General features: G+C 41.8%; 1 protein-coding gene across 2 annotated transcripts; it reads right to left on the bottom strand.

Moving 5' to 3' along the window:
* Window positions 1-15,104: 15,104 nt before the first annotated feature.
* On the bottom strand, window positions 15,105-23,215 carry LOC109419910 (kinesin-like protein GA13060). 2 transcript variants are annotated; one of them, XM_029853037.2, is made up of 6 exons: window positions 22,904-23,215; window positions 22,553-22,773; window positions 22,125-22,494; window positions 20,852-22,055; window positions 20,676-20,780; window positions 15,105-20,615 (listed from the first exon to the last, which is right to left on the bottom strand). In XM_029853037.2, the coding sequence occupies exons 1-6, from the start codon at window positions 23,082-23,084 to the stop codon at window positions 19,871-19,873; spliced, it is 2,826 nt and encodes a 941-aa protein (XP_029708897.1). In that variant the 5' UTR covers window positions 23,085-23,215; the 3' UTR covers window positions 15,105-19,870. The 2 variants fall into 2 exon arrangements, with proteins under 2 accessions (XP_029708897.1, XP_029708896.1); XM_029853036.2 differs by having other exon boundaries at window positions 20,852-22,494.
* Window positions 23,216-24,152: the final 937 nt, after the last annotated feature.

A 24,152-nucleotide genomic window follows, 5' to 3' on the forward strand; every position in this document is an offset into this window, starting at 1 on the left:
CCAACGAGGCTTGCCGAGTGGGATAAATACGAAGAGTGCTGTAAAAATCGAGTTTTGCAACGAGTTGCATACAACATTTTTTGCAATGACCAAAATTATTCACTAGAATATGATCATATCCATCAGTATCATTGAGCTTCTCGGTGGTTGAATGGGAACAACCACGTGCTCCAACACGAAATCTGAATCAAGCAAGCCGTGCTATAACCGTCACAGTTTTTCAAGCTCTTACTGTGGTAACACAGGTTGTCAATCAAACAAATGCATTATGATTCATAATGATACCCAAATGAGATGTATTATGAACCATAATGCATTTGTTTGGATAGTACGTAAAAGTAGGCCGTTAGGATATTGAAACGACAAGTTTAAAATGAATTTTAAAGTGCCAAATTGCAAAAAAACTTTATTCAGTGTTGATGCTTTATATTACATAACACCACAGGAATTTGAAATGGAGTGGTTTGATGAGATTACTTTGGTTACGATTTTATGCTCTTGAACATATATGAAGACTTTGACTATTTCTTCACTTTTAATCTTACCCAACGTTTACCAGGCTATCAAAAAAGCCACCATTTGATTTATTGCTAACATTGGTTTTGTTCACTTTCATAATTCCACTATTTTAAGTGCCGCATGCCTGGGTTTGGTTCAATTTTACGTTTGACCATTTCCGGCGGACACCTGGAACCGATTCCATGGCACTACTGGTTGTCCCAAATATTGTATGGATATGGCTATTTTCTTGTCAACTGGTTATCAGGCTGCCTAAAAAGCCGCGAATTGATGTGTCCCATGGATAAGTGCGTCACGCTCAAATTGGGAATTTTCGAAGCTCCCCTCTCCTCTTCGTACGGGTTTTTCCTATACTTAACCCGGGAGCGGTCGCATCGTGTACTGAGTACACGCACCATGAAAAAAGCTCACTTGTAGTACAAAGCGTGTGCGTAGTGTCACTGAGGGTGGCAGAAGACGCGACTGCTCGAGGGTTAAAATAGCTTGTCACCCCCCTCTCAGCTCAGCTTACAACCCCCTCTCCCCCTAGGATCGTGACGTACTTAAAGGATGGCCTCGTGTATGATTTTGGTTTACTTCTATATTTTACCATTTCCGGCGGGGCACTCGTTACCTGTTCTTCAACACTACCGGTTCTCCCAAATGTGCGTCTGAAACTTTTTGCTGACAAACTGTCAATTAGGTTATTGAAAAAGCCGCGATTTGGTGTGTCGCATGCATAGGTTCGGCTTACTTTTATATTTTACCACTTATGACGGGACACCCAAATTCGGTTCCCGGACAGGTCTGCGACTATTTTTTTTTGCTAACCGTTCAACAGGTTACCGAAAAAGTCGCTGTTTGATGTGTCGTATGCATGGGTTTGGTTTACTATTATATTTGGACGCTTCCGGTGGGACATCCGGAACCGGTTCCGGAACACTACCGGTTCAGATATGGTCGTAGACTAGTTTCTTATTAACCTTTCATTAGGTTATCAAAAAAGCCGCGCTCTGATGTGTCCTATGCATGGGTTTGTTTCACTTTTATGTAAGGCGATTTCCGACGACACACCCGGAACTGGTTCCGCAATACAACTGTAAGTCTCCAATGTGGTCTGAGCCTACTTCCTTAATAACTGGCCATCAGGGTATTGGAAAAGCCGTGATTTGATGTGTCGCATGCATGGGTTTGGTTCTCTTTTATATTTGGCCACTTCCGTCGGGACCCCCCGGAACCGGTTCCGGAACACTACCGGTTCAGATATGGATAAGGAGAGTTCGACTGTTACGATCTATAGAGCTACTTCGGCACTGCAGTCTTGGGGATATGGTCTGATACTGTTTTCCTGCTAACTGTTCATCAGGTTATCGTAAATGCCACTGTTTAATGTGTCGCATGCATGGGTTTGGTTCTCCTTTATATTTGGCCACTTCCGTCGGGACCCCACGGAACCGGTTCCGAAACATTACCGGTTCAGATATGGTCTGCTACTGTTTTCCTGCTAACCGTTCATCAGGTTATCGGAAATGCCGCTGTTTGATGTGTCGCATACATGGGTTTGGTTTTTCTTTTATATTTGGCCACTTCCGTCGGGACCCCCCGGAACCGGTTCCGGAACACTACCGGTTCAGATATGGTCTGATACTGTTTTCCTGCTAACCGTTCATCAGGTTATCGGAAATGCCGCTGTTTGATGTGACGCATGCATGGGTTTGGTTCTCTTTTATATTTGGCCACTTCCGTCGGGACCCCCCGGAACCGGTTCCGGAACATTACCGGTTCAGATATGGTCTGATACTGTTTTCCTGCTAACCGTTCATCAGGTTATCGGAAATGCCACTGTTTGATGTGTCGCATGCATGGATTTAGTTCTCCTTTATATTTGGCCACTTCCGTCGGGACCCCACGGAACCGGTTCCGAAACATTACCGGTTCAGATATGGTCTGATACTGTTTTCCTGCTAACCGTTCATCAGGTTATCGGAAATGCCACTGTTTGATGTGTCGCATACATGGGTTTGGTTCTCTTTTATATTTGGCCACTTCCGTCGGGACCCCCTGGAACCGGTTCCGGAACACTACCGGTTCAGATATGGTCTGATACTGTTTTCCTGCTAATCATTCATCAGGTTATCGGAAATGCCACTGTTTGATGTGTCGCATACATGGGTTTGGTTCTCTTTTATATTTGGCCACTTCCGTCGGGACCCCCTGGAACCGGTTCCGGAACACTACCGTTTCAGATATGGTCTGATACTGTTTTCCTGCTAACCGATCAACAGGTTATCGGAAATGCCGCTTTTTTAGTGTCGCATGCATGGGTTTGTTGCATTTTCATGGCTGACCCCTCCCAAGGGTACCGGTCCGGAACACCTAAATGGCCATAACTCCGGAACGGCTGGACCGATCCGAACCATTTTCAATAGGAAACAATGGGACTATATGCCGCGTCGAATGAACCATCGGTCATTAAAATCGGTTGAGGTTTACTACCAAAAAGTGATGTGAGTTTCTTGTACACACACATACACACATACACACACACGCACACACACACATACACACATACACACATACACACACACAGACATCACCTCAATTCGTCGAGCTGAGTTGATTGGTATATGTGACTCGTCCCTTCGGATCTTCTATCAAAAAGTCATTTTTGGAGTGAACATATAGCCTTTCCAGTACACTTAGTGTACGAGAAAGGCAAAACGAATGCTTGTGAATAATGGATCGCGAAGATGCAAAAATGAATGCTCGCGAGGAAGATCCAACGCAACATTGCATGTACCATGAATCCTTATTACCAAAACACATTACCCCAACTTGACAAACCAGTTGTCACTAGGGTTCGGTTTGGTAGATCTTGAACCGTAACGCAACACATAAAGGCGATCTACCTACGTTACGGGCTCCGTTAAAGATCGAGCATATTTTAAACCCCCTCAAATATTCATCCATCAGCACGGGCCGCCTGACACCTTGGATTGGGGTTCCCTGTTTAGTGGACTTTTACCCCCGGAACAGGTGGTCCGTAGTGTTATTCTTAGCCAATTAAGACAACCGCTACCGACACTACACAGCTATCTAGGCTGATCGGGAAAAGAAGTTAATATTGATGATCAACTTCATACGGACCCGAACAGCCGAAAGCTACCGACATATGTACGTTGAGTTATTTGAAATTCATAACACAACGTAACAAAAATTAACTTTTTGTCTGTCTCAAGAGCAAACTTAGGTGTCTCCGAAGGATTTTGGGCCGCTGAATCCGAATCCGGGCTCAGATTCGTTCTAACACGTGACAATTTTGAGCTATACCTCAATTTATAGGGCAAAATATGCGATTTTGGGCTTTTTTGACTGCAAGCCATTAAGCAAGGAAATATTTTTTTTTAAAGCAATCAAAAGGTTAATTGGTCAATTAACATCTAAATAAACGACTCATACAAAATATTTCGTTTTACCAAATCGAATTTGATAGTTTTAAGCCATTTATGTTAGGTACAATATTTCCCTTACAAGTCACCCTCCAAAAGTTGCATGCAAGTTTTCATACTAACATAAAATGATTGAATCTATTAAATTTGATTAGGTAAAACGAAAATATTTTGCATGAGTCGTTAATTTAGATGTTAATTGGCCAATTAACCTTTTGAGTGCTAAAAAAAAAATTTCCTTGCTTAATGGCTTGCAGTCAAAAAAGCCCAAAATCGCATATTTTGCCCTATAAATTGAGGTATAGCTCAAAATTGTGACGTGTTGGAGCAAATCTGAGCCCGGATTCGGATTCAGCGGCCCAAAATCCTTCGGAGACACATAAAATTGCTTTTGAGACAAAAAAATGTTGCGCTGTGTAATTGACCACACGCATTGGTATTACCGAAAATTTGCACTTTGAGTGAGAAGGAAAGGAATGTTAGATCGACAACCTTTGTTCTAGTAACCTTGGAATCTACAGAATTCTCCAGTTATCTCGGGAAGGAGTATTTGTTTGTAGGATAGGGCAAGGGGTGGAACTTGGAGTCACATTTGGTAGGTGATATGATCCACTAGTTATATAAAAAATACTCGTCGCGGTCTTCATCACGATTATGACTTATTTGGTCGCATTGACCACCCCACACAATAAGGGGCCGTCCATATACCACGTGGACAGAAAATTCATGGGTTTTGACACCCTCCCCCCTCCCCGTGGACATGCGTGGACTTTTCATTGACCCCTACCCCCCTCCCCCAATGTCCACGTGGACATCCGAAAAAAGTTTTTTTTTATATATTTATAAAACAAACGGAAAATTCTTCATTGGTTGTTTTTCGTGTTATGTCCATCGCCTAATGTTAGTGATTGTTCAATGTTTAGTCTGTACAGCCTCTGGTGGAAGACGGTGTTAGCTGTTAGAATGTTTCTTTTATCTATGGGGGCTGTTCATAAACCACGTAGACCAAAATTTGGCCATCTCAGACCCCCCCCTCCCCCCTCGTAGACTTTTGTCCATACAAAAATTTTGAAATTTGTATGAAGCGTAGACTTTGGCCAGACCCCCCCCCTCCCCCCAAAAAGTCTACGTGGTTTATGAACGGCCCCATGGTTGTTTTATTGAGATAAGGTAATTTTAAATCTCAGATTTTTGTTGAGATAACATTACATTTCTTAGATTGTTACAAAAAAAAAAAACAAGATTTACAGCAACTAAATTGTATTGCTGAGGTTTAGACTTTATTATCCATTAGAAACATCTTAAATTTTGAGGGAACATCAAAAAAAAAGTTTTTGAGATAAGCCTACATGTATTTTGAAACTTTGAATAGTCTAAAAGTTTTATATGAAACTTCGGAAAATCCATACAGAACTTCAATGAAAATTTTCTGACTGAAACACGAACATTTGCATGATCTACACTCCATTTTAAAATTCCAGAATATTCCTCGATGAACAAAACTAAGTAATTAGAAATTCTGATAATTTAAAACAAATTAGTCTGTGAATCAATACCATGATTTTTTTCCCTAACTAACTAACTAACAACTAAAAGACAATGTATAATAAAATAAAATGTATGGAAGAACTGTTGAAGAAAATCTCATCAATAATGCGATATAATTTGTTTCGTTTGTAGATTTTTGTTTCCTAATTTATATGCTAATGTTGTCCACGTGGACATTTGACGAACCCCCACCCCCCACCCCCCTCTCCGTGGACAAGCGTGGACTTTTCGCTAACCCCCTCCCCCCTCCAAGCTGTCCACGTGGTATATGGACGGCCCCTAATAAGAGTCGTTCAATATTAAATGTGTCAGCACATTGATCGTTCAGGGAGCGTCCATAAATTACGTCACGCAAAAATTGCGCATTTTCAACCCCCTCTCCCCTATGTCACACTTTTGGTAATGTATGAGACCTCTGAAGTTTTTGTATGGATTGTCACACTTTGCTGACCCCCCCCCCCTTTCTCCCTAAAACCATGCCGTAATTTATGGATGTTCCCTTACTTAACCGTGAAAACTGATTTTCTCACCTCCAAATTGTCGTGCGATTTTGATCCTGCATTCCACAATCGCTTCCACATCACTCTTACCTGAAAATCGTTCGCCTTTCGAAAATTCTCGATCAGTTCTGATCTATTTCAACCTACACTCCATATTTTTTCCGCACATCAAGTCAACATCAAAACATTCGCCGAAAAACTTACCTGTATCTTGCTGTTTACATTAATCAGATGGGATTTCGGATACGGACGCTTTAATTGAACAATAACGCCATTCAGCTTTGTTTAAAAATTGCCTTTTTTCCATTGTTTCATTATAATAGTGACCGCATGGTTCTTTTTCGCTGCCCATTGGTACGTTCGGTTTTCGCTAATAATAATGTTGTATAATCATATAATAGCAATAATAATATTTCATACGTCTGTATATAATAATTCCGTTCATACTGCTTGTAATAAAAAGGGAGAGAAAAAACAATTTGGTAGGTGATGATTGGCGGTAGCACACATACTACACTCATCGATAGCGATACCGATTTCTGTTCTGTTGAATGGTTGTCCGTTTTTTTTAGTTGGCTATTTTTTGTTGCTGGCTCAATCGATCTCGTTATTACTCTACCAGTCGATTTCGATAAAAGCTTCATCCATATTTCAGCCCTTTTGTTTTTTTTTGTGTGCCGCGTTTTTTTTTTCTGCGTATAATATCAATATAAACGCGACTGGGTTTCTGGTCTGGGAATCACTCCAGGAGCTGGCTCGGGAGGGAATGAGTCGCAGGTCGGGATTTTCCGCGAATAAAACATTGGCGCTATCGATTTCCATTCATCGGCGCGCCATGTCCAAAGCCTGATGGGAAAAAAGCATAATTCGGACTTTTTTTTTACTTTCATATTTCACGGGCCCGAACAAGCCGAACAATATTTTTCGTTAATCGCTTCTGGCAGGCGGTGCGTGCGTTAACCGAAAACAATTGTTCCTGTCCTGGCGGCATGATTTTTCTTCTCAATTAAATTGAACTTTTGCTCGACGGTTATTTCTGTCCAGCCGGTCGTCCGCCGGGTGGGGTCGATTATTATTCCATTTCCGAAAAATGGCCCAATCGGTCAGTTCGAAGAAATTGGGTTCAGTTTCCAACTCGGTACGCACGGGTATTGAGTTGTTCCATGCCAATTTTTTTTCTGTATTAACGAGATTTTTAACCCTAGGCTAGTTCATCTCGGGACCCACGCTTTACTTCCCTTCCGAAGGAAGAACCCACCTTTTAGTGAGTCTGTCGGGAGTGGGATTCGATCCCAGGTCCTCGGCATGATAGTCATGTGTTCTAACCACCACACCAGGTCCGCTCCACAACCATGCCAAATTTATTTTCAAAAAATTAATGAAAAAATTAGCTTTTCTATACCAACTTATGTTTCTTTCAAATATATCCACATGTCAACGATTAGATAAAAAGCAATTGTTTAAGTATTTCCCACAATTACTTTGCATGGTTTGAAATTTTGACAACAGTCAAATATTTAGAGTTCAAAATATGAAATGAAAAATAAGAAAATAAGATATTACAATATTTTTCGTTGGTATGTATATATACCTTGGAATTACATGTTGGATTTCAAAATCTTCGATACCCACTAGGCCGTCCCTTAATTTTGCAAAAAATAGAAATGTTATTAGTTCGTTAGTGGAAAATGACAACTTTAGCTAAAAAATGATCGTGTCAAAATTTGAAGTCCGTATCTCAAGGCTAAGTGGTCCCTCAAGGGGCCTAAAGTTGTCAAACATGGTATGGGACCAAAATACATGAAATTTTTTTCGACGAAAAAAATACGCTATTCTACTAAAACCGGTGATTTTAGGATCGTAAAGGGCCAAAAATGTGCTTAGATTTGCAATATCTCTACTCGTTTCCGAGTTATTGACAAAAAGCAACCAAAAAATCAGCATTTTTGACCATTTTTTTAGATTCCGAAGGAAACCTACCCTATTTTTCTCAATAACTCAAAACGAGTTGAGATATCGCAATTCTAAGCACGTTTTTGGCCCTTAAGGGTCCTAAAATCACCGGTTTTAGTAGAATAGCGTATTTTTTTCGTCGAAAAAAATTCCATGTTTTTTTGGTCCCATACCATTTTTGACAACTTTAGGCCCCTTGAGGGATCACTTAGCCACGAGATACGGACTTCAAATTTAGCTAAAATGATCATTTTCCACTAACGAACTTATAACATTTCCAATTTTTGCAAAATAAGGGACGGCCTAATACCCATCCAGTCTTAAAAATCTTCAAAAAAGCTTACCTTTTTCAACATTGACCTATTTGGCATGGAACGACCCCCTACTGCGTCTGATTAATTACAGTCAACAACGCAATGACGACGCGGCGGTTGGATCCGAAAAGAAGCGATTCCGAGCGGAAATGAGCCAAATTGGCATTCTGTGTCGAGCGTTTGGATTGATTTTTCATCACGATTTTTTTTTCTGGGTTTGAATGCACTTTGACGCGCAAATCAATATTATGTTTGCTATGAATTGATTGGATTTAAATAATTCGATTCAACAGATTTATGCCACTATATCAAGTGGGCGATGGAGCAGAAGGTGGTTGTGATTTTTACTCTGTACATATGTCTCGGCGTACGTACGTGTGCATATGATCAATATAATATTCGAATAATTTACAAACAGGAATTGACCCGGAAGCGTGGAGTTCAGTCGCACCGGAAACGAATCAGATTGAAATGTTCAACCCAAATAAAACTGGCAGAATATGACCAGGACAAGGGAACATGTTGATTGATGGTGGGTTTTCCGGTTCTTGAATCTGAGTAATAACTCAATTTGGATTGTTGCTGCTGGCTTGTTAGTTGAATCACGACTCGGGTGGTTGGAAATACGTTAAGTTTTCTCGATGTGTTTTATCAAAACAGCAAAACCTCCAGAAATACTGTGAAAGAAAATCTTAAAGGTCCTAACGGATCATCTGCTTAATGATTTTTAAGTAGCGCACGTCAGTACCGATTGCTCGAAACTATAGAACATCATGGACGATGAAAAACACATCGTTCAAACTAAAAGTGGTCCAAACATCATTTTGCTCATGGAACAAGGTGAAACGAAACGCATTGGGTTACTAGAAGTTCAAATTAAAAATAAAACGAGTTGGTTTGCCAGAGGTGTTATTCAAACCAACGGGGTACACGGTATGCCCCCATATTGCATAACTTTATTTAGAGCCTAATACTACTTAAAATAGCCGCCATCTTGAAGTGTTGGCCGTCGTATTGAATATTCTGGTCACCATTTTTGGACTCTGGACATCTTCTTCAAACTCAATATATCCATATTGCATGGTTTTAGAGCGAGAGAGCTCCTAGAGAGAGAGAGAGCGATTTTTTAATTGTAAGTCGCAATCTGCAATTTGCTGCAAAACGGTGAGTCGATAAGGAGAGCGTCCAACATAGCTCTGGTCCTCACCAGTTCCTACCACATACTTCCACGGGTCAAGCGAAGACAAAGACCGCCAGCTAAGAATTGTGTGCTTAGCTGGTAGTGCAGCCTGGGCACTGTTGTTTTTCTGACTTCAGCTAGATTGAGGAGGTACGACCCGAGCGTCTGTTCACCAAGAAGGTGCGGCTCAAACAGCGTCTGTTCTGGCATCCAGCGGCTGAGTAAGAAATGCTGCACCCTGCTAGATCCAAGGTGGTAGCCAAATCAGCGTGGTCGTCCCAGTGTTGGTTGGGACGTTAAACAGAACTGGCACGATGGCCCTCCGGCGACACAAGAGTGTTGGCGTAGGCCCAATAAGCCACCCGTAAAAATCCCCATTGCGAATAACATAGGAGAAAATACGACTCGATGCAATCGGCAAAGACCCACGCGACGAAATAAGGTCTACGATTGGAAACTTGGAACATGGAATTGCAAGTCACTAGGTTTCGCAGGATGTGACAGGATAGTCTACGACGAACTACATCCCAGTAACTTCGACATCGTGAACTGGACAGAAAGTGTGAAAAAGCGTTCATCAAGCGACTACCTTCTACCAAAGCTGTGGCGCCACCAATGAACTGGGAACAGGATTTATAGTGTTGGACAAGATGCAACAACGTGTGATCAGGTGGCAGCCGAACAACGCAAGGATGTGCATGTTAAGAGTTAAAGGCCGTTTCTTCAACTACAGCATCATCAACGTCCACTGCCAGAAATGGCTCAAGACTACGCGCAGCAGCTACCAGTAGTGGTCCTACCAACGGAAGAGCAGCTTGGCGCAGCTACACTTGAAGATGGCTGGAGGGACATCCAATCTGCCATAGGTAGTACCTCGGCTACAGCACTAGGCTTCGCGACTCCGAATCACAGAAACGACTGGTACGACGGCGAATGTGAACAGTTGAAAAACGAGAAGAATGCAGCATGGGCGAGAATGGCCCCTGACCTCGAAGAGATTGAGGAGGAGGTTGGCCGGTTGAAAAACAACAAAGCCGCTATAGCAGATCAACTACCAAGCGAGCTTCTAAAATACGGTGGAGAAGCACTGGTGAGAGCACTACACTGGGTCATTACCAAGATTTGGGAGGAGGAAGTATTACCGGAGGAATGGATGGAAGGTATCGTGTGTCCCATCTACAAAAAGGGCGACAAGTTGGATTGCGGGAACTACCGCGCGATCACACTACTGAGCGCTGCCTACAAAATACTCTCTCAAATTTTATGCCGCCGTCTATCACCGATTGCAAGAGAGTTCGTGGGGCAATATCAGGCTGGATTTATGGGTTAACGCGCTACAACGGACCAGATGTTCGCCATCCGCCAGGTGTTGCAGAAATGCCGCGAATACAACGTGCTCACACATCACTTGTTCATCGATTTCAAATCGGCGTATGATACAATCGATCGAGAACATCTATGGCAGATTATGCACGAATACGGATTCCCGGATAAACTGATACGGTTAATCAAGGCGACGATGGATCGAGTGATGTGCGTAGTTCGAGTATCAGGGACACTCTCAAGTCCCTTTAAATCTCGCAGAGGGTTACGGCAAGGTGATGGTCTTTCGTGCTTGATGTTCAACATTGCTTTAGATGGTGTTATAAGGATAGCGGGGATAAACACGATTGGAGCGATTTTCACGAAGTCCGTTCAGCTGCTTGGTTTCGTTGATGATATTGATGTTATTGCTCGTAAATTTGAGACGATGGCGGAAACGACTAAATTGGAATTTGGTCGGAAAATCCGTCTAAAGAGTGGAGCCAGACGAATCGGATTAGTCATTAATGTGTCGAAGACAAAGTACATGATGGCAAAGGGTTCCAGGGAGGAATCAGCGCGCCCACCACCCCGAATTTATATCGACGGTGATGAAATCGAGGCGGTTGAAGAATTCGTGTACTTGGGCTCACTGGTGACCGCCGACAACGACACCAGCAGAGAAATTCAGAGGCTCATTGTGGCAGGAAATCGTGCTTACTTTGGACACCGCAGAACTCTACGATCGAATAATGTTCGCCATAACACGAAGTTAACCATCTACAAAACGCTGATTAGACCTGGTAGTCCTCTATGAGCACGAAACATGGACCCTACGTGCAGAAGACCAACGCGCTCATGGAGTTTTCGAACGGAAGGTGTTCGTACCATCTACGGCGTAGTGCAGATGGAAGACGGGACTTGGAAAACGCGAATGGACCACGAGCTGCATCAGCTGCTGAGAGAACCAACCATCTTCCACTCCGCGAAAATCGGGTGGCTACGGTGGGCGGGTCACGTCATCAGGATGTCGGATAGCAACCCGACTAAAATGGTTCTCGAGAGTCATCCGACCGGTACAAGAAGACGTGGAGCGCAGCGAGCTAGGTGGGTCGACCAAGTGGAGGACGATCTGCGGACCCTACGCAGAGTGCGGAACTGGAGACAAACAGCCATGGACCGAGTGGAATGGAGACGGCTACTATACACAGCAGAGGCCACCCCGGCCTTAGTCTGATCGATAAGGTAAGTAACTAGCGCAGTTGACTACCTGCGTCAACACCACGCTAATGCTGAGTACAAAAAGCGAGATTTTTTCAACGTGTTGTACAAAATACAACAGAGCGATCGCTTGTGGGTTAAGATCGCCAACCTGAATTTTAAGCAGACATCGCGGATTCCCGCATGAAATTCGTGCTAAAGGTTACAAAATAAAATTGGCGCAATTTGATCTTCGAGCTAAAGAAAGATGCAGCTTACCGGGAGCTCGTCGCGCAGTCCCAGGGCAGCGACGTTAACGTCAGCGCCTTTTCACACACACCAAAAAAATCTGAATAATATTGGGTTTCTCATTAATGTTTAGACTACTTTGATAATTTGAGAATCCACTGAATCATCATTTCCCAGCGAAATTTCATACTAATCAAACTTATTTTGTTTACCTTTTGTGCATCCGACGCCCCTGTCATGAACTCAACCGAACTTGTGTATTCCTGCCGCTGCGAAGTCGTGTGCGAAATTCGACTGTGATGATAATGAATTTCGGTCGAGTCTAAATGGGTGCAAATGTCGCAATACAATTGACATATTTTTTTATAAATGACGTAATGTCATGTGCCGTAAGATAAAATGTGACTCATTTTTGTGTCTTATCGAATGCTTTCATATATCGTTTTCAAAAAGAGGTGATGTTTCGTCATTACCATTAAAATTTTGGCACACGCACAATGTTTTACGTTACAATAACTGTTTTCTGTAGGGAATGCCTCAATTTTCAGTTTGAAATGATATAAAATTACACGTCTTTAAGGTGAATATATAACGAAGCCACACCTCGAATATTCAAAAGCACAAATCTGAAGAACCGAGGGTTGGTGTGCGATGAAAAGTTGATCGATTGGTCACCACCAGCGGGTCACCAATCGATCAAATTTTCAGCGCAATCCGTCTTTTGGTTCCTCAGATTTGTGATCTTGACAATTTGAGGGGTGGCTTCGTTATATATTCACCTTAAGGCCCCTTAGCGTGTCAGCTCAAATTTTGCTCTTCTTATTTGATTCTTATTCCAAACAATCATCAAGCACGATAGTAGTTGTGTAGCCTTTCTATACCAATTCCATAAACAAACAAACAAAAATAGCACCTCTTTGTCTCGGTACCTCCAATGTAAACATTTCGAGAATATGAATCCTTTGAAAGCAACTGAAAGTAGCAGTAAACTACTCTACTTCAATGAATAACAAGGAACATATCCAAATCTCACGAAAAATGTTAGATTTTTTATGTAACAAGCTAGAAATGATCGAATTATTTTGGTACGCTCTCTCACTGTTTATGTTTGCTGCAACAGCAGTACTGTCGGACCTCTTGGTGAAGATTTCGTAAATTATAATGCTTTGCTTATTTCACTAACAATTGTGGTAAAAAAGTTAAAAAATAATCACCCCACAAATTATGTTTGATTTTATGACGCATAACCAATGAGTTTGACTGGATTTTTTTTATTGATTTCGATCAATTTCATTGATGCTTTGGCCAGCAGGATCGACATCACTGCGTGCAATGATCGATGATTGTGCGCGCCAAAAGACATCACCGCGCTGCCGCCGTCGTCGTTAGTACTGCGGTGGGTGGTAAACACCGCCAACCACATTTTAGTGCGGTCGAAACAAATCGTTAAAAATTTCTACTTTCGAGTGAACTAATGCTTAGTAATTGTGATTACTTGGAAAGAGGCTTGTATTTGAAGTAGTGTAAATACATTTTTATGCCGAATATCTCGCGTGAAATTGATTATTTTATAGAATAAGATAAGTGTCGATTTTTTACAAACATGTATTGGTGCAATGTTGTGTAAATTTGATTTCGGTCAATGATTTTGAAGAAGCCATTTTGCGATGACACGCTAAGGGGCCTTAAACACAAACAGCGATGCGCGCGTCAAACGTCAAATTGATTCCCAGTCTTGGTTCCCGTGTTTGTTGTTCAGTTTCGTTTGATCATTTTTTGCGAATCTATTTCAATTTTGTTTTAAATTAGACGAACTAGTAGATCGGAATACATGGTGCGTTAGGAAATTGGCAGAGCAGTGAAGAAATCATCACCTTCGGTGGATCCACAGAAAGTGGAAATGTTTTCAAGTTGATGCGGCAGTGTTTTTGTTACATACTGAAGCTAAAAAGCTTATTATCACCATTGAACTAAGTGTTTTCCTAATGTGTTTTACTCAGAAGTGTATTTTAACTTAATCTAGTGAAACTGGTAGAAATTCCCAGAGGATGACAAGAAGAAAATCGGGCAATCTGGCGGAATAAAACCGTGATTGGTTTCAGTGAATGGAAGTAGCGGGAATGCTTATGCCGCTAGTGGAAATTATTTGTGAAGGATCTCATATATATATATATATATATATAATAGCCCTGTTTGTCTGTCCGGTGACTAGCCAACCAGACGCAGCACACGGGGAAATTATCACAAAAAATAAAATATTTGGCAAATCATTTTTTTTTTACTATCAGAGGCGGGAACAAAACCAGTGACAACCTTAGACAACCAGAAACAGGATTTGATGAAAAAACAAATCACAGACAACAGACGTTGACAATTTTGATTTTTTTTTTTAATATTTAACAATAAAATTCTTTTTGACTTTCAGATGCAGAGAACAAAACCAGTAACAATCTTAGGCAACCAGACACAGCATTTGATGAAAAAAAAAACACAGACAACAGACGTTGAAAATTTTGATTTTTTTCAAATATTTGACAATTAAATTCTTTTTCACTATCAGATGCAGAGAACAAAACCAGTGACAATCTTAGACAACCAGACACAGCATTTGACGAAAAAAAATTACAGACAACAGACTTGAACTTTAATTTTGATTTTTTTTGGAATATTCGACAAGTAGAATAACTAGCCACAGAAGTCCAATGTCGCGACTATTCATGTGACTAACATCTAGTTTGCCACGCCCTTACAGCGTCAGCAGCGGTACTAGAAGTGTCAAGTTAAGTTTGTTTACCAAAACAAAAGGTCCTCTACAAGATGGCCTCTTAAAAATAGTAAGTTATTGCAATTAAAGTTATTAAAATAATTAAATGAGAAAAGTGACTACAGCGCCATTGGAGTTCTTGTGTATTTCTATTATTCGACACTTCAATTATTTTTTACTATCAGATGCAGAGAACAAAACCAGTGACAATCTTAGACAACCAGACACAGCATTTGATGAAAAAAAAATCACAGACAACAGACGTTGAAAATTTTGATTTTTAAAAATATTTGACACTTTCATTCTTCAGAGAACAAAACCAGTGACAACCAGATACAGCATTGATGAAAAAGGCGTTGAAAATTTTAGTTTTTTTTTTAATATTTGACGATTAAATTCTTTTTAACTATCAGATGCAGAGAACAAAACCAGTGACAACCTTAGACAACCAGACACAGCATTTGATGAAAAAAAAACACAGACAACATACTTTGACAATTTTGATTTTTTAATGCAAAAAAGAATCTGTCACTCTTAGACAACCGAATGAAACAGTTGCAGGAAATAACAAAGATATGTAGTCCTATTTGTTTGTCCGGTGACTTCACCGAAGTTTTTCAGGTGTTTCATTGAATTCACCAAATAAAAAAACTCTATTCAAAACGTAGAAAAATGTAATGCTTTTTTATTTAAAATCTACAAGCACGAATAACACATGAACCGTTAATATAAAAAAAAACGCTGGCCACGGGCGCTACTGCGTCCACATATAAACTAGTTATTTATATTATAAGTGAGTGTTTGCTGCTAGTTCTGCTCGGTTCTGCTGGCAAATCTGCATCGGATCAAGTGAGTAGAGTTGGGAATTATTATTGAATAGATAAAAACCAGAGAAATTCCTCAGTGAACATAACCTAAAAATGCACGCCATGCCGTAAAAGTTTATGTTTACGTCATGGCGTGTATTTTTTTTTATTGCCGATCGCCTCTTGTAATTTTAAGAGCGAACGTAAATATACATTTGAAACTAACGTATTATTCCGTCATTCTACTCGCTGCAATATGTCGGCGTTAAATGACGCAAAATTACATGTATTTTTCGAAGTGTGCAGGTGGCGGTGATCGAGTCATCGCTTGACCCGTGGATCTGGATGAGATCACGACAGAAGAGGAACTGAGATTTACACTAACCGAGCAGTGTAAGCTAGATGATCCGGTGCAAATTCGGTTAAGCAAAGCGTTTGCAGGCACCTACCATTCGCTTACAGGTGGACGCTGCTACAAACAAGCTGATGGAGATAGGCAAGCTAAAAGTCGGTTGGTCGATGGTTACTGCGAGAATGACGCTTCGAGTTGCAAAGTAAAATCAGAGCTACACACTTCGAAAAATACATGTAATTTTGCGTCATTAGAAGATTTTTGGAGTCCTAGATGTAAAAAACATACATACATACACAAAAACATACATCATCTGAATTCGTCGATCTGAGTTGATTGGCTTACATGACTTGATACTCCAAACTTTCCATCGAAAAATCGTTTTTGGAGAGAACTTAAGGATGTTTTCGATCATCTGGCAATCATTTGACTCATTTGTCTATAACTCAATTCAGAAGCCTAATATTAAAATGTGATGTTCGGCATACAGTATGCGGCAGGAAAAAATGCGAAAGTGTTTTTCAACTTCAAACCTCGTTTTCGTCCATTTGACGTTAACCAATCTATGTTTCAACGTTTCATGATCTCTAATAGGCTAGTTTTCTGAAAAGTTAATTGAAAATTTTCCGATTTTGGTCACTAACCTTTAGAGGGCGGCGCCTGAAGCTAAAGGCAATCAGAATTTTCAAACCGCAGAAAAGTACACAGGTCGCTAAATTTCGTAATTGATAAAACAAAATTTTTAATTATCTCTACATTATCATCAAATATATGTACTTATTTCATCTAGTATGTGAAACTACATGGCTCTGGATCATGTGGTCTGGTTGTTCATCGAATTTAAGCTATTTTTTTTACTGTTATTGTCATTTTGTTAGATGACCATTGGGCGCGCAGTTTATTGATACCCGCTTATTAGGCTAACATTATCACATGTTAAACATCAAATATGTTCATTTTTATTTTTCAGTGCCAGAATATAGACATTGACTGATACACTGCCATGAAAAAATAGTCATATACAGGGTGTTAGGTTCCTGAGTGCAAACTTTTTAAAGGGTGATAGAGGACCATAAATGGAGAAAAAAAATGTTCTACGCATATGGTCAAATCTCAACCGTTACGTAGTTATTGAACTTCCCATGTTTATGACTCTTATTGTCTTAACTGGCAATAACTTGAAAATGGTCAAACTTATCGAAGTTTTTTTACCCTTATTCGAAAGATTATTGAATTTTCTAACAAATGGCATCTTTAAATCGATTGGTTTAGTTAAATAACTAAGTTTTCTAGAGCAAAATAGCTAAAAATAGTGTATTCTTATTGGTTTTTGTCAATTATCTTTGAAACATGCGTAATAAATTAAAATTCTTTCTTTGGCAAAGTTGCGGCCCCTGTTACACTCTACAATTCGTTCTTTGACACCAAACTTCTAGCTCTTATCGTTTTGTTGCAAAGTCGATTTTAACATCGCATTTCAGATCATAAATTTGCAACTGTCATGGAAAGCACTTTTTTGCGCATTGTGCCGCACATTTAAATCAAAATTGCAACAAAACGATAAGAGCTAGAAGTTTGGTGTCAAAAAACGAATTGTAGAGTGTAATAGGGGGCACAACTTTGCTAAAGAAAGAATTTTAATTTATTACGCATGTTTCAAAGATAATTGACAAAAACCAATAAAAATACACTATTTTTAGCTATTTTGCTCTAGAAAACTTAGTTATTTAACTAAACCAATCGATTCAAAGATGCCATTTGTTAGAAAATTCAATAATCTTTCGAATAAGGGTAAAAAAACTTCGATAAGTTTGACCATTTTCAAGTTATTGCCAGTTAAGGCAATAAGAGTCATAAACATGGGAAGTTCAATAACTACGTAACGGTTGAGATTTGACCATATGCGTAGAACATTTTTTTTCTCCATTTATGGTCCTCTATCACCCTTTAAAAAGTTTGCACTCAGGAACCTAACACCCTGTATATCCCATATTTAGCGTGTAATAGTGCCTTGAATTTTTCACATTTTTTCCTGCCGCACCCTGTACTTGTAGATTATTGTTTTTCCAACAATTAATACCAAAGACGCCATATTCTAACTCTTACATTTACGGCGTAAAAGTGTTAGTACTGCCCACTCATACTAAACGATCGGATTTTTCGATCGTTTAGTATGAGTAGGTGGTACTTACGCTGTCACGCCGCATATATGAGAGTTAGGATATGGCGTCCCTGGTGATAATTTTAGGAAAAACACTTATCTACAAGTTTGCCGAACATTTTATTTCAATATTATGCTTCTGAACTGAGTTATGGATAAATGAGTGAAATGATTGCCAGGTGATCGAAAACATCCTTATGTTCCTTTCCTTATGTAGCCTTTCCTGTACACTAAGTGTACGAGAAATACAAAAACGGTTCACCTTTTCAATCACTGATGCTGACCCAAGCGTCCGGTGGAATTGCTATGTCAGATCACGACCACACAACTTGCTCAACTTGGTGATAATCCATTTCCGAGATGGTCGGAGGAAAACTGGGTCTCAATTTATCACACGGTTTTTTTTTCGCTGATAATGGGTTTGAGAGAGCATTCTATGATCGCGACCATAATCGAGAATTTCATTCCCTTTCCCTTGTTGAACCAAAATGTGCATTACAGTATTTTCGCTCCAGGCATGTAGATGTAGAATGACTAAATGCGGTCAGGTAGCAGTGTAATGACCTATTTGTAAGAGGTGATATTTTACAAAACAACCTGGATCGAGCTGAAAAAAAAAACATTTACAAATAAAAACGAAATTACTTCAACAGATCCCGGCCAAGCACTTATCCGATCCGAAATTGTTATCAAGGTAACATGAGAATAGCGCAGTAGAGCAGCACACATACACCACAGACAAACAGACGTAACACTCTTCAAAACGGTTTGGCATATGCATTTAACGATTAATTCAAATTTCATTTGATTTGCGCGATCCTTCCACCAGAGGCGCTAGTGCTTGATCGCTTTGACATTTGCCAGTGTACACGTTGCTGAGTGATGCAAATGAAAATTGCAGGCGATTTGTGTTGTAGTGTGCGTGTTAGCAAACGTCAATTCGAAATCCATCATGGCCGACAGTGTCTCGCACGGTAATACCAACAGGTGGCAGTGTGCTCATGAAAAAGACACCGGGCAAAAGTTTTTGATGAATTTCCTTTAAGAGTTACGTCTGTTTGTCTGTGCATACACGGTTAAAGACAGGCTGTCGATAAACATTACGGAGCAACGATGACTTCAGTAAGTATTAGATGCGTAGGCTTCATAGTTCTCTAATCGGGTTGTGTATAATTCTATCCCTATACCGTTATAAGTATAATATAGTCTATAAAATTGTTTACTGTACAAATAGCTTCTTAGTCCCGAAATGCACCACTGATTTCCTTCGAAACTTAAACAACAATCACTTGCGTTCGGCATTCTCTTACAGCAGCTTCTTACGGTTATAAAATAGTTTTAGTCTTATAGTCGATGGTTCTTCGAAAATTCTTCGTCCGGACAGAGGGCTGGCGATCGCGCAAAAACGGAGAAAGCTGCGATTTCGTTTATTGTCTTGCAAACATTAACCCCACCTCCCGGGAGGGGGACGCACACCAAGCAAACTATCCTGATTTCTCAACAGACAACGCGAAACTCAAAGAATGCTACACATACACATATAACCGAATTAAGCTACTTAGCTACAATCGTTCACCTCGTCCGACGGCAACCCCTAGAAGTCACTCACGTCGCCCTCCGTGTCCGGATAGGTACAGTTGAAGGGATTCCGCAGCCAGTGGCAGAGAGATTTGTCGTGGCGGTTTCGTTTCTTGGATTTCTGATTGGCACGGGATGCAGCCGACCCGAAGCTGCTTTCGTCGCTGTCACGAACGGTCCCAACACTATGGTAGCCACTTTCCGCCCGTCGAGAAATGCCGGAATGTTTGGAAGTTCGTGGGGTGGAGTCGTGGCCGCTGTCGTAGGCTTCCGGTGTGGAAAGTGGGAGCAGTGGAAGGGTTGGAAGGGTTTGCTGGGGCAGGAGAGAGGTACTTTCTTTGAGAGCTTCCTGTTCGTCGAGGTCTGCTAGAGGGTTCTCTCGGATGTGTTCCTCGGGGTCCAGAGGTTCTTCGTTGTTTTCTCCTAGTTTTGGCAGATTGGGATCCGAAGCACCGTCGGGATGTCGAAGGGAAGCATACTGTTCCATTCCGGCTATCGCAACGATTCCTGTTAGGCTAGGTAGAGAACACTGACTGGGAGTTCGGGAGAGGGAAAGCGATTGTCGGCAGTCACGGCAGCGAGGACTCGGTGGACGGTACGCTGGTTCGCTGCAAACGCTGGCGGCTCCAGTGTTGAAGCGATAGGCAGGTTCACTGTAGACACTACCGGTGTCACCTAGACGGAAGGCTGGAGTCACCTCGGCCATTGCTAGCTGAGAGGTGAAGATTTCTCGCAATCGGGCAAGTTGGTCGAATTGGTTTCTGTGAAATAGAAGTTAGATAGACAAGCTCGAAGGGGATCCCATGATGGTCGAGGCTTACCGCATGCTATCACCGATGACGCAATCACTGAAGGCATCTCCAGCGACATTGAAGCTCGATACAACGGATACGTCTCCGTGACTCAGCGCACTCAGAGGATGCTCCCTGTAAACGAAACAAATCGGTCGGTGTAATCTAACGCATCCAAACAACATCCCACAACACCCTATACTCACCCTCCCATAGTCCTAGCGATGTCGTCTTCCGTGACCTGCAGTCCACAGTCCATCATGCCGGCATTGTAACTATGCTGACTGTGGACGCTCATGTTGTCTCGCGATACGTGCCGCGAACACAGATGATGGATGCTTTCGTGGGAGATTTCCCGTGAACCCAGAGGGTTCATTAGTGGCAGTGCTGGTGGAACTTCCGACGGTCCACTGTCCTGGTCTTCTTCTTCCTGGCTGTCGCCGTGCTTACTAACGGGTTTCTCACTTGCATGCGACGAAGGTGGATGGGATTTCTCCGATTGATTGTCGGTGACGGCCGTTGCTGGTGCTGGATTCGGACAAGGGACAGTGGCACTGGAAGCATTTGCTGTGGTGGCCTTAGCGGCGGAAGGTGTTACCGTGGCGTACACAGGTATGCTGGCATTCTGCTGTAAATCCGGGTTGTCCAAGCTGTAAGCTTGCTTTAGGCCTGTTCGAACGTGGCATTCGGAACTGTTGACGACACCACTGGTAGCGGTGAATCCACGGAACGCAATTGGATTCACCAGCTCTTCTTGATGTTCTAGTTCGAGAACGAATCCGTCTTCGTCTGATTTACTTGGTTTGAATCGTGGTGGGTTGTAACTGTGGTGTCTACTGTGCACTGGAGAATTGTTGGCCGAGACGGATTGCTGCAAAAGCTGCATAGATTGATTCTCAACCCATTGTCGGATCATGGACTTCTTGTGGTTATCCATAAAACCATAGCTCTGATTGCTGTGCGCTGACGGGGGAAGGAACGCCTGAGTCGCATTGGCTGTTTTAGGTCCATCAATCCAGGTTTCATGACTCTTGACGTGGTTAATCTCTCTCAATAGATGCCGAGCTTCATGAACCTTGGATTTCGAAACCCGAGGACCATCGATCCACTTTTCTTCACCGAGTTGTCGAGCTGGACTTTCGCGAGTAGCAGTTGCTGAAGCAGAAGTCGCAGCAGGAATGGGACGTCTCATGGGTGAACCCTTGGGTGTAGGGATGTTAGAGCCTCTACTAACCCCGGTTACGTGTTTGAAGGCTCCGGCAACAATTTTAGGAGAGGCATGCTGGGAAGCGATCTGGATGGCACTGGCCACCAGCTCTGGTCCCGCAGCGACGGATTGTTGATTGTACGTTTGATTCCTCTTAAGACTATCGGTACGAGTGGGGATCGGTGCTGGGGCAGGATTTTGAGCTGTAAGGAGGTAAGAATCGGGTTTGAACAAACTAATTCTCCCGGGATGGGGAAGGGTGTCGCTCTTACGCTTGGATGTGGAAGAAGTTTTCTTTTTCTGTGGTGAGGCTGTGGGAGTTGAGGTGGGTTTCTCCGCCGCTGAACCTTTAAGGACTTTATTCATGGCACAGCGGTTGTCACCAGAGTTGAGACTTGGCAGGTAGACCGGTGGATGTTCACCATCGGTTGCGTCATCACATGGACCTACATAGATTACGGTATCCTGGGAAAAATCAGAACTGGATGGATCGGGGCCTTCTGAAGAACCCCCTGATTGATGACCAGAGGACCCTGCAAGTTCTGCCGCCCTCCCGGCAAACAAATGATGTCGAGGTTTCCGCCGACGAAGCCGATGAATACGGGAGGCCAACTGGATCGTCGTTAACGTGTCGGTATGTGACTGGAATTGAATATGCCTTCATGCATCGTCCATATGAACAAACCACGTTATACCTTACCTGAGAGTGGGCCACATGGGCAACAATCGCCACGTGACAGGTCAACGGAGCCAAGCAATCCCGTAGCAGCGGCGTCAACGGATGGTCTCTGTTGGGTGGATGTTTCTGACCACTGAGAATCGCCAGCAGCACATTCCCAATTCCAGACAGCGGAAGTCCCCCACTCCGATTGGCACAGCCTCCAAGATCGATTAGATGCAATCGACTTCGGCCACCTTCCACTACCATAATGGCACAGAAGAAAGAACGAAAAAAAAATAGAATCACAATGAAGAACCCAAATTAACTACGTCTGCAAGACCATAAAATTGTGTTTTATTGAACTTTGGATCGAGTTTGGCTCGGACTTACCTCCCCGTTTGCCAGACAAACTGTACTGGTAGACGTGCAGCGTATAAATTAGTGCCGGTTCGAAATTACTGCTGCCCTGCGCCCGGCCGGACAGGGCCAGATCGAGGAAAAGGGCGGCACGTTCCGCCGTCGGGGCACGTAGTTCCGTGGGCCGACCGAGAAAGTCATCCCGGAGGTACATTCCCGGCGAGTCGTCCGATTCTGGATGGGGAGAAAGCAGAGAGGTAGGCGGAAACGGATGTTGAGAAAATGAAAGCTTTCGGTTGGAATCGATTTATTGGTTGGGATAGTTGAGTTGTTTAAGAACGGGTATTAAACTTGTGGTTGGTATTGGGATGTGAGATGTTTAACTTGCCTCGAATATTGAATGGAACTGGAAAATTACTTCTTAGATATAAATAGAACTGTATGCTTGAATTGAAGAAAAATAACAAAACATAGGTCAGACTCGATTATCTGGAGTGAGGCCGAAAGTTTTCTAAAAATATATCTGAGGAACGGAACGAATCTTATATTTTGATTGATTACTTATCAAGGTTGGCTGGATAAAATGTTAAAATTTCAGCTTAATTGATTTAAGGAGTTCTTAAGAAAAGCTTTCAATAATCTCCAATTCCTTAAACCTTTTGGAACTGGAATGTTTTGTCACTGTCGCAACCTCGCTGGCCTCGAACACGTTTCTTATGCTCGGTTTCATCGTCAGGGTCATATTTTACCCCTCCGGCCCCAAAAGCGTTAAAGAAATCCTTGAGAAACTTCTCCAGGGCATTTTTTCGAAATTTGTTCCAAACAAATGGGTTCATCCTAAAATTTGTTTAAATATTTCTCCAAAAAAAATCTTTGGGGAACTCTTGTAGAAATTTATCAGAAATTTCCTCAAAGTATTTTTCTATCCGGAAATTCGTAAGCGGCGCACATGTCACAGCAGAGTCACGACAACGCAGTTTGTTTTATCCACAGAAGCTGTCGTTGTATCAATCTAGCCCTATAGTAGAATAACTCGATATGGAGTTGTGTGTAACAAAAAACCTGCGCTGCCATGACAATTTTGGGACATGTTCATGTGTTGGCTTTATTAAGGGATTTTACCAGCATTTTTTAATGATATTCCTCTAGAAATCTCCTCAGAAAATCATCCAAGAATGTCTTTATAGATGGCCCCACTAATGTTTTTAAGGTATTTCTTCATACAATTTCTAAAACATATATATTTTTAGAAATTTCTACCGGAAATTCTCAAAGAATTCCT

Source organism: Aedes albopictus, chromosome 2, assembly GCF_035046485.1.
Source record: "Aedes albopictus strain Foshan chromosome 2, AalbF5, whole genome shotgun sequence".
In the NCBI taxonomy this organism is placed as follows: Eukaryota; Metazoa; Arthropoda; class Insecta; order Diptera; family Culicidae; genus Aedes; species Aedes albopictus.